Source organism: Crocodylus porosus, unplaced genomic scaffold, assembly GCF_001723895.1.
Source record: "Crocodylus porosus isolate Cpor-Errol unplaced genomic scaffold, CroPor_comp1, whole genome shotgun sequence".
In the NCBI taxonomy this organism is placed as follows: Eukaryota; Metazoa; Chordata; order Crocodylia; family Crocodylidae; genus Crocodylus; species Crocodylus porosus.
This window is the reverse complement of record NW_017728906.1, coordinates 106870577-106882256: the sequence shown is the minus strand read 5'-3', so window position 1 is coordinate 106882256 and position 11680 is coordinate 106870577. Positions and strand designations below refer to the sequence as shown.

Below are 11680 nucleotides of genomic sequence, written 5' to 3'. Positions count from 1 at the left end.
CCAGTACTCTTTCCTGCCATGGCAGGGGGTCGGACTAGATGATCTGCTCAGGTCCCTTCCGACCCTACAAACTATGAAACTATGAATACAGGAGCCTAACTTTCAACCAAAGCAAAGCATCTGGAATGCCAGCTGACTTGTATTACATATGGGTGCTTATTACTTGTGAAAAATAAACTACTTGTATTTAGTGACCACTGTAAATTTGGACATACAACTTCAGATACCCAGACTTAAAAATAGTTACTATTGTACACCTATTTATTATAAACGTGAGCAAATAGGATTCACTTTCTTCTTCCCACCCCATCTTTCAGCAGCTATTAAACAGAATGTAGGGTCAATGGCACAGTACAGATTTGTATAGGAATGACCTTTCTTGACTTCTGGTCTGTATTTGGGCCCAGTTTCTCCACACTGTTCTGACATTAGCCTTCCATGTTAAGTGAAAGGATTCAAGAGGCAAATATTTTTGTGGCATCTTTTATTGGACCAACTGTGTAGTTAGAGCTGTTCAACAAGCTTTTTCACATTTGATGTTCTTCCTTGAGTCTGAAGGAGAAGCAGATGCAGGCTGAGCTAAAAACTCTAGGAAAGACTCCATGCAAATGCAAATAATCTTTCTGGATCAAGGTGTCAAACATACAGCCTGAGGGCTGGACTCTGCCTCCAGAACTGTTCCACAAGCAATATGGTGGGTTGCCAGAATGTAGGGAAGTGTGGCCACTGGGGGTGCATGGTCATGGGTGGTAGGGGGACAAGCCACTGCTGTGCATATACAGCCTCCATTTGCTCCCCTCCCCTGCTCGCCCTGGACCAAGACCACTGCAGCTACTGCTGGTTCCACAGATCTTGTGGGGGAGGAGACCCTGCAGGCTAGATCGTGCCTATGGCCTATGGTGAATTTGACACCCTTGGTTTGGAGGACAATGAACTAGGAGTGGAGAGGTGAACAGGAGCTGTTATAAGACGAAAGTGAAGTAGAATAGGCAATCTGTTTCGTGACAAAAAGCATTCAAGATGGGGGTAGTTACTACCAATGACAGAGGTTCCCAATCCCTGGGTTGCAGCCCAGTACCAGGCCATGAAGGGTTGGCTGCTGGTCCTCAGGAAGTCTGGCTGCCGGACCAGAAGTCCGGACTAAAAAAGGTTTGGCTGCCACTCCACAGTCTGCCAGTCATCAGTTTGCTGGTCCACAGTCTAAAAAAGGTGGGAACCCCTGGCCTGTGAAGTGCAGGGAGATGATTGGCAGTATTTATAAGGTTACTGTAATGAGTCATAAAGCCACTGTCTGTATTGAGACCAAATTTTTGACTGTCCAGTATAGTTACGAATTTCTGTTCCCATGCCCATCTTTCCAACGTGTTTTGTAAATTCCTTTTGAGCATGAGGATTGTAAGGTCAAAGGAAGTGGTTCAGTAAATAATGTTCTTGTCTGTCTTTTTTTTGTTTCTGAAAAAGTTCATATGGGTCCATAGTTCCCGTCTTGTTTCACCAACATGGTTTCAATGGGGGCTTCTGATGCATTGGATGAGGTGCACATAACACTGTAGTATGTGTAGGATCTGTGGATTCTGATAGTTTTGTTGTGAGGTGTGTTTGCTGCTGTGTCGGAGATGCATTGATAAGTTTTACATTTATTGCTGGATTGTATCCCATTTGGAGTCTTTTGATTAGAGAAGAGTGTGCTTCTGGGCCAAGAGTAGGGGAGTGGGAATACTTTCCTCAAGATCATCTTTGTACGAGCCACACAAATTCCCCTTAACGTACTACAATACAAAAAGAAAACTCCCCCCAATTGTAGTCTCTTAATTGTTGCACGCTATTCTGCACTGGAACCTGTAAGATCATACTGTTTCAGCCTATAATTGGAAAAAGATCAGACCTTGAGGGGAAGTATTCCCAACTACACCATCTGCATTTCAAGCAATCCTCAAGGAAGTTGTAGCTGATTTTAAAAAGTATTAAGATCAGTTAGGTGGTTGAGAAGACTTTTGTTTTGTTTTGTTTTTTACCAGATTCTTTCCCCATCTTTAAAAAAAAAAAAAAAAAAAAAAAGGTGGGGGGGGGTGCAGGGATGAAACAATCCACTCCATTTCCATGGTTTTCTAAAGTTCACTGGTGGAAAATTGGGAAGATAAGAAAACTAGGAATACCAAGTTTTAAGGACTCTTTGTTTATAAAGATGCAGAGTTTAACCAATATTTTATGTATATAACATAAAGAAGCAAAGTGGGTATGAACTTTGCTTTGCTTTGCAGATGAGCTTTATAGTTACCAGTTAATAAAGAAAAATATTGAATTCTGAAGTACAAAAAATGTTTTCTGAAAGAAGGATTATACCTGTCAAAGTAAATGCATGTTTTCTCTCTTAGCATTTGGGCACTATTAACCTGGCTATGCGTACGTTTTACTAAGCTAAACGTGCCTCTGGCTGGCTGTTGCATGAACTCACACTAACACCAAAGGAAACCAGTTAAACGGGGAGAGTGACCCCTAAATTTTAAGGGATGTAAAGGGATTGTATTAATTTTGGACAACAAATGGGGACTTTTCATAACCTGGTGTTGATAGCATGAGTTTAGAGCAAAATATGCTAATTTAATTTTAATTTCTTCATAGGCTGTAAATGATTCTTGCTACCAAAGCGATGACTCGGTCCTCAAGTCCCTTGTAGAGATTGCAGATACTGTTCCGAAATATTTGCGCCCACACCTAGAACCTACCTTACAACTAAGTCTGAAGGTAAATTTGAAAATTTATAAGCTATTATAACTGTAGAATGCCACTTGCTAATAAACTTTTGGTCTAATCATCTGCATTAATCTTCTGGGTTGCAGTTGTGTGCTGACACAAGCCTCAGTAACATGCAGCGGCAGTTGGCACTTGAAGTAATAGTGACTCTCTCAGAGACTGCCGCTGCTATGCTGAGAAGGCATACTAGCATCGTTGCACAAGCTAGTAAGTAAAATGTTCCTTTTTATTAAATATTCTGCCTCATTTTTACATTGTTTATTTTATTGCATGAAATGTTAAATAGCACAATCTTGTTTTGATTTTTGGTATAGTTAAATGTTTATTAACACCCTGTCCCTGAATTAAGGATTCTAAAAATTATTTCTAGGAAGGTCGTATTATATTTATGACGACTTGGCCTACTTGTCTTTCCCATTTGATTGTGGAAACACTAACTTGCAATTTCATAATATTCCAGTAGTAACTAGAGAAAATGCTGGGAAAGTAATCTTGGGAAAACACATTTTACGTAGTTTTAGCTGTTATTTGATAGAGCTGAAACTTCCAAAATTGTATATCTATATTGTGCTGAAGTCACGTGTACAAAAGGTAGATACAGTAAAAGTTCTGTTAACCAGCATCTTACAAGCCAGCGTGGTTTGTTTAACCAGCATGCCTGCTTGTAAGAAAGTGAAACCAGAAGTGCCCACTGTGGCACTTCTCGTTTCGCTGAGCCCCCGTGGCCCGTGGAAACGCTGCCTGTGCTGCCGAGCCCCCACGGTCCAGGAGCATAATAGGCTATGTGGGGCCCGCCTCCCTATCCTGCAGGGCTAGTGGGAGGGGCAGCGGGATGCAGCAGGATTAATGCAGTGGCCCAGGCCGCTCAGTTAATCAGCATATTTTGTTATCCAGCATCCCCCATTTCTGGGGGATGCTGGATAACAGGTTTTACTGTATTTAGGTTCCTAAAAAAAGCATCCTGATTCTTAAGAGGTGTGAATAGCTTGTGACTCCTATGGAATTCAGATTTCCCAATCGGCTTTAAATAAATAATTCAGTACTTTCAAATACAACATTAGTATTTAAAAGTCAGGCAACTTTTTATTTAGGTGCTTATTATATAGGCTTTAGTTTAAATCTGAAATACTAAAATCTAGAGTGCAAACTTCAGGGCAGTTACTGTGCCATTGTTCCTGTGGAAATTGGAGCACGCTTCTAGACGCTAAATATAACATTCAGCTGGACAACACCGTCATAGTACTATTCTGTAGGTGCATAAGTACACCTGTATTGTCTGTCAGATCTTTTTTGTAGGTGGATAGGGCACTGAGATGAGCAAGTGATGCTCAGAATGATTTCGCTTTATTTTCACTCTGATAGGTGAACATACTTCTTGCAAAGCCAACCTTGTTGGGGGGGTTTTTTCCCCCCCTAACTTAACCTGTGTATCTAAGAGGCCTAGTGTCTCTACATAATGTGGATGAAAAAGCAGGCCTTTCATAATAGTGGTTTTTGGAATGTTTGTAAAATTAGGTTCACTTGACTTAAATGATCTAGATCATTCTTGGCAACCCTTACTAATAATGTGCACCACTTTAGACCCAACTGCCACTACAGGCTGCTGATCTTCTGTCACCCGTGCTCTATGCTCAAGGTTGCTCTCTTGCCACTGTAATGCAGCCTGCACTGAAAAATGTGTGGCAGATTTTGTACTAGGTAATTGGCAGCAACCATAAGTGGAGGCTTGCAGTAGAGGCTAATAGCAATCCTCTCTACAGAGTAGGAACGCTGGAGAGTCAGCAAGGGGTCAGACAGCTGTGAGTAGAACATGGAACATAGGCCAGATCAGACAGCTGGGCAGCAGTAGGGCACTGGCAAGCTGTTAGTAGAACATGGGCTGGATCAGACATTTGCAGGCTGGATACAGTTTCTTCCTGGACCCAGCCTGGCTAGCAGGTCACAAGTTGCTGACCCTTGATCTGGAACAGAGGTCCCCAACTGGTCGATCCTGATTGGTTGGTCTATTGGGCAACCTCTTTTAGTCGATCCTGGGCTGGGGGAGCTGGGTGCATGCATGGAATAGGTATAGCATAGATCTTGGGTTGCTTTTAAAATTCCAAAAGTGATCTCCTGCTTAAAAAGGTTGGCAACCACTGATCTAGAACTTTCAGTAGGGTCACTTCTCCTTTTTTCAAAGCACACATGGATTTGGGGATCTTGAGCCTTTGTGCCTCTTAGCTTGACCAGATTTGAACACCTATCAGCAAAAGTAACCCAGTACTACGTATGTATGTTTACCCTTATACGCTTGAAAAGCATCTCTTGGCTGTTATGTTTCTGAAACAGAATATTTAGGTTCTTCCATAGTGGTTTCTGGCACTCGGACAACACCAACTTCTTTACTGGTAGACAAGATGTTATCTTGGGCAAATAATGCCTTGAGGATTCTGAAGTTATGGTATAATCTTTTGGTTAATTCAGCCCATGTTTAGAGCACTTCTAGATTCAGTAACAAGTTGTTGTGCAACAGCAATGGCAGGTAGTGTTTTCTGCTGCCTCTAGTTGTCCAGGAGTCTGACCTGGACAGTGACCTACCCTGTCTGTGCCAGGGGACCGTTATGTCCTTTTTGGACCATGACAAGGTTGTCAAATTCACTGTCCTCCCTCCCAGACTGGATCCATACCTTGAGGCAACGGGGCAAGCAGCCCTCTGTTAGCATAGCCATTGCTCATTCCTTGCTACTGAACAATGGCCCAGTGAGTCGTCATAGCTCCCGATTCAGTAATAGATACTACACCTTGCCCTGCCTTGGAATTTTCAGGCCAATGAGGAGCCCTGTGGGCTGTATGTTTGACACCCCTGGACTACGGTAATACAGTATACCTGGGTGTGAAATTCTTCATGATTTAAACTCCAACCAGCACATTGAGTTATGACTTTTTTTCTTCAGCACCATAGGTAGGGGTCTACCAAACTCAAGAAAGTTGCTTATCAGTCTTTTGGGCAAATCCCAGGGCCAGCCACCATTTTCACAGGCTGAGCATGGCAGGGCCCCCAACAGCTATGGCAAAGGAGGTTCGGTAGTCCTACCCCACCCCACAGATTGCCAGATCGTCCAAAACCGCAGCTTAATTACTCTGATTAAGCCTGGGGAAGCCATTAATCCACAAATTATTAAGCGTGCATTAATGGCTTCCCCGTGCTTAATCAGAGTAGTTAAGCCACAGTCTTGGGCCATCCCCAACCAAGGAGGCTGCAAGCAGCTGCACTGGGGTCCCAGGCTGGCTGTGGCAGGCAGCAGGGAAGCTGCAGGCAGCTGCACCATGGTCCACGGAGCCCCAGCCTGGACCAGTGCCAGCAGCAGGTGCACAAGTGCAGTGAAACAGGCCAGAGCTTGTGGACCTCAGTACAGCTGCTTGCAGCCTCCCTGCTGCCTGCCACAGCCAGTGTGGTCTTGGTGGCCATAGGCAGGGGGCTTCTTAGAGCCCACCCAGTTTCATGTTTTCCATAGCCCCCACCAGCAGCAATCTCTAATGACAAGTCTGAAAAATATTGCTAAACTTTTTCAAATAGATACACTGTCTTTTTAACAGTGGAATCATGGCTTTTTAAATATCTGTCTTTCAGAAGAATTATGGTGGAATAAAGCTGACTTCTGGTGAAAAGACTTTTTTATTGATTTTGAAGCAAAATGTTCAAAAGAGTGTCTTCTAAGACCATTTAAAACTACAAGCATAAGTTACTGTTGTTTCAGTTTTGAAACTGCATGGCATTGAAATAAACATAAATGTTTTTCTAATTGGGGAACCTACTGGAAGTAACACACTAAAAAATGTTAAGCAATTTATTGATCTTTTTAGTTCCTCAGATGTTAGCAATGATGGTTGACTTGGAAGAAGATGAAGACTGGGCAAATGCAGATGAGCTTGAGGATGATGATTTTGACAGGTAACTGCCAAACCAGCTGTCTTTATGGAAACAAAATATGCAGCATCCCAGTGACCTGGGTGTTTGCAAGGCAGGTCATGCAGTCATTTGCATCTTTTGTGCTTCCTATCCATCGTTCTACATCACGCAACACCCAGAGGCTTTATTTTTATATAGATAGATTCATACAAGAGAGATAATACAAGAGAAAATGGAATCCTTGTGGTATAGATTTGTACCATAACTAACTGAATATAATGTTCAGGTTTTAGAATTTAATACAGTACGAACTTGAAAAGAATGAGTTTGGGAGCAGGATCAGTGTTCCTGGAAAGACTTCAGTGGAAGTAGTGTTAAGACTTTAGCAAGGTGTTTGGAAGCAGTGTGAATACCAAAGCTAACTGTTGGAGCCACTCTAAGTAAAGTACTGCCCCTCCCCAACCCTTGGAGCCTATATTTGATTTATCTTTTGTTGGCAAAACAGCGTAGAATCAAAAAGCAGACAGATTTAAAGCAAGGGAATTCTGCTTTAAATTTGAAATTCCAGGGTTTTTCCATCTCATCCTTTGGAGCTCCTGTAGTCAAGTATGAGTTCTGTTAGAGTTGTATAAACTTGTTCAAAACCATTTGTCCTGGAGGACATTAAACTTCCCCACAAGTTTGCATAGGTGAGAATGAGGAAGAAAATCTGAAGAGGAAGGTTATAAAAAAGAAATCGGGAGAGATGCTGCCCAGGAGTATGCATTAGGTGTTATGATTTGTGTTGTGTGCCTGATCCTGTAGCAATACAAGCCAGCAATATCACCTTAACTTCACATTGAACGCTGCTTTTTTTATGGCTAAAGAATCATTCAGAGAAAGAACAGTTGCATCTTATGCCTTGAATCAGTATCCTTTGACACTGATATAATTGTTGAATCTGTTTATAATCTACAGTTTCCAATGATCTAAGTTTGTCTAATATCAAACCAAAGAGAAGCCCATTAAATTGAGGTCTATGCAACTTTCCTGACCTTACTGAGGACAGCCATAAAAAGCAACTTTCTATGCTTTATTTAAAAAATAATTCTTCGTTGTATAAAACTTTCACTCTTTTTCATACTTCTCACTTTTCCACAGTTCTCTGTGGGCCTGCCCCTTTCTTTTATCATCATTCTTCCTCCCCAATCTGAGATTCACCAAGATCTTCTTTATCAGTGGTTAGGTTTGATTTATAATACATCATAGACTTAATTAGATTTCTTACGTTTTGTGAGGAGGAAGAAGAAAGTGACAGGACTTCCACTTTTAAGTTGGAGGTATAGGTTCCATTGGGAGTTTTGCCTTTTCACTCTAGCTCAGCAGAAAATTAGATAAAACAGACATGTTTACCCTTCAAATTCTAAGAAGCCTCTCAGGTGGGTGCTCTTCAGTCAAAGGACAAATTTTCTTCCTGAAGCTACAGGTGGGAGAGTGATTTTAGCTTGAAATGCAGTACTAAGACATTTTATGCAGCCGCAACTTTCATCAAATGATGGCTATCTTGGCTTAAACATATAACAAGTCTGTATCCCTAAAGCATGAGACTAGGAATGCAATGCTGCCAAAGACTTTTCATAACTTTGTTGAGGCCATATGACTAACTTCCATTGTTTTTTTTGTAATCAGTTCAGTGGCTTCCAGCACAGTAGTTGGAAAGCATCTATGATTCTGACTATTCTGCCTTAATTCATATGGAATTATTCAGCCTTTCCTTAGATCTGTGTATTGTTCTGTTTTTCCATCACTGTAGGTATCTAGTGTGCATAATTTCCACACTTCTAGCCATAACCAAACTGTACTAATGGCAGTCGAGCCTTGCAAAGCTAGTGGAAAACTTTCCATCTTAAAACCAAAAAAAAAGAAAAAGCACACACAAATCTTTCTCTGGACAAATAGAATAGTTTTATAGGGATAATGTTTAGCTTTTTGATCACTCAGGGAAGCAACTGGCTATAATTCACAAATTCCTCACATGGATTGGATGTATTCTGTTTGAGTCATGGGTAAGAAGAGTATACAAGAGCGCAGGGGTCAGCAAGGTTTTGTAGCAAAGGACTACACCCCCAGGAGGAGTCCGGCGCAGCCCTCCTGGGGGTGCGGGTGAGCCCCCAATCTGCCTGCCAGATCACAGTAGGCTGCTTCTGCTACCTGGGGCCAGCAGCAGCACTCATCTTCCCAGTGCAGGGTGCACTCAGCATCCGTCCCAGGTGGCAGGAGCAGCCTCCTGTCATGTGGCAGGCAGATCAGGAACCCGCACACCCAAGAGGAGTCCAGCAGAGCCCCACAGCCTTCCCGGAGGTGTGGGCGAGCCCCCAATCTGCCTGCCAGATGACAGGAGGCTGGCTCGCAGCACTGGGGAACTGAGCACAGGGCGGTGAAGTGCCTCCTGCTACCAGGCTCAACTCCCAGCACCTTGAAGTGCTGGGGAACTGAGGCTGGTGGGAGGAAGCTAAGAGGAGCCCTGGGCTGCACTCTGCCTCCAGCCACAGGGCCAGCTCCCAGTGGCTCACAACCCCATGGAACTCAGCCCAGTGGTGGGAGGCAGAGCACTGCCCTGGCTCTGCCCACCTCCCACCACTGGGCTGAGTTCCATGGGGCTGGCAGAGCCCATCGGAGCGCAGCCCAGCAGCGGGAGGCAGGCAGAGCCAGTGCTGTGCTCTTATCAGCTTTGCCAGCCCCACGGATCTTAGCCCAGCAGCAGGAGGTGTGGAAAAGGGGTGCGCTCCCCACCAGGCTGAGCCACACAGGGCTACAGAGCCGCTTGAAGTGCAGCCCTGGCTCTCCCCTGCCTGCCACCACCTGGCTGGCTGCTTCAAAATTCAAAACTCTTCAAAAGTTTCAAAACATTTCCACTAGCATTGTTTTGTTTCGAGGCTGTTTCAAAGCCCTTTGTTTTGGTTCAATTTTGCTGTTTCAAGCTCTAAGTCAAAACAGCATCAAAACAAAATAGCCAGTGAAGCTTCTCACAGCCCCAGTATTTATGCTTTTTTAGCTTGATCTGCTTGCCTGAGTCCCGCATGCACAGGGCAAAAATGAGGAAGTAAAACTTGGTACTAAAGGCAGTTTCTGATTGTTGGAACCTTTGCTTGACTCTGAACTAAATATGATTATTCTTTTAAAATTAACTTAGCAATGCAGTTGCTGGTGAAAGTGCATTGGACAGAATGGCATGTGGCCTTGGAGGGAAACTTGTTCTGCCTATGATTAAGGAACATATTATGCAAATGCTCCAAAATCGTAAGTAATTTTTGTCCCTCAGTATAAGTTATTTTGGATTGGCTATTTAAGCTTCCTGTTCAGCTACTTCACATTTTGCTGTAATCTAAAAGTATAATAAGGGATAGATCCTGTTAGACTACGTTTATTCTCTGCCCAGGATGGTTTAGCATGTGTGTCAAATGTGATAACATTTTGGTCAGTCATGGAACGTTAAACGTAGAGGGTCCTCTATTATGTACTGAAATACCTCTACTCTTCCCTGAAGAGCAGGGGATGAGGGAGCTGAGAGTAGAACTGCACCCTGCTCTAGTGCCTCCTGTTAACAAGTTCTGGTGAGGAGGCACAGGGTGTGTGCGTCTCCTAGGTGAAACTTAATGTTTTTAAGTGCATTTTACTTGGAAACATTTCGAATTTATATCTGTCTGTGCCCCTTCTAGAGCATTAATTGCATATCATGGTTAATTTCTTTTTCTTGTAGATTGCCAATTATAATTAGTCATAATTGACTCTGGCATCTGTCCCCCTTCCTAAGATGACAGGTTGAATATTCATTAGACCTGAAACTATGGATAGATGTAACTTTAATTGCTTTAAAGGGGGCCAATAGAGTGGAGGCTGGTTAGACATGTCCAACTTATGTAATATTTACATCTGCATATTCCTATAGCTGTATAATTCAGCTAAGTTGCTATGTCGTCTTTTTAACGTTGAATGGAACAGGGTTAATTTTTTTAACTATTCCTTAATGGGTATATAGAGTCATAAAAAATTAGCGTTGAAAGGGACCTCAGGCAGTCGTATATTCTAGTCCAACCCCCTGCTCAAGGCAAGACCATCTCCAATTAGATCATTCCAGCCAGGGCTTTGTCAAGCCAGGCCTTAAAAATCTTCAGGGATGAAGATTCCACCACCTCCCTAGGTAATCCCTTCCAGTGTGTCACCACCCTCCTAGTGAAAGAGTTTTTTTCTAAAATCAGCCATTGCTCCTTGTTCCGTCATCTGACACAACTGAAAATGGTCTAGCTCCAACTTTTTTGGCACCACCCTTCAGGTAGTTGAAGGCTGCTATCAAATCCCCTCTCAGACTTCTCTTCTGCCCACTAAATAAGCCCAGTTCTCTTGGCTTCTCCTTGTAAGTCATGTGCCTCAGCCCCCTCACCATTTTTGTTGCCCTCTGCTGGGCTCTCTCCAACTTGTCCATATCCTTACAGTAGTGACCCCCAAAACTGGACACAGTACTCGAGATGTGGTCTCACCAGTCTCAAGTAGAGAGGAATTATTACTTCGCTCAATCTGCCGGCAATGCTCATACTAATGCAGCCCAGTATACAGGACTTTGCACCTGAACTTGAGGCCGCATCCAGATAAGTACACATTTGTGGTGCCATATACTGCACATTTTTAGGTGCCGCATACTCAAGGACAATGCATGCCACGCAAAACTGGAGCTTGGCCACCCACAGCCACACTCCAGCTGCCAGCCAAACTGAGTGGCACCCTGGTCAATGTTGGCCCCAGCCTCGCCTACCCCACCCAGGGTAACCTGCCAAGTGCCAGAGATCATATGGCAGAGACATTCCTCAGCTAGCAGCGGCCCAAAGTGTCCTGCTGCTAGTTGTCCCTGGGGAACCAAACATCCACGCTCAAGTGCACGCAGCCCATGAGATTTCTTGTGGCCCAGTCTTTCATAGTTGGTAGGGTCAGAAGGAACCTGAGCAGATCATCAAGTCTGACCCCCTGCCATGGCAGGAAAGAGTACTGGGGTCAAACGACCCC

General features: G+C 43.6%; 1 protein-coding gene across 1 annotated transcript in view; it reads left to right on the top strand.

The window, feature by feature from the left end:
• The window catches only part of IPO5 (importin 5), a 70718-nt gene that overhangs the window by 26217 nt on the left and 32821 nt on the right, over positions 1-11680 (top strand). Inside the window, exons 7-10 of the mRNA XM_019529717.1 lie at positions 2623-2745; positions 2841-2961; positions 6598-6685; positions 9816-9922. Coding sequence (XP_019385262.1) covers positions 2623-2745; positions 2841-2961; positions 6598-6685; positions 9816-9922 — 439 coding nt within the window. The remainder of the gene's footprint in view (positions 1-2622; positions 2746-2840; positions 2962-6597; positions 6686-9815; positions 9923-11680) is intronic.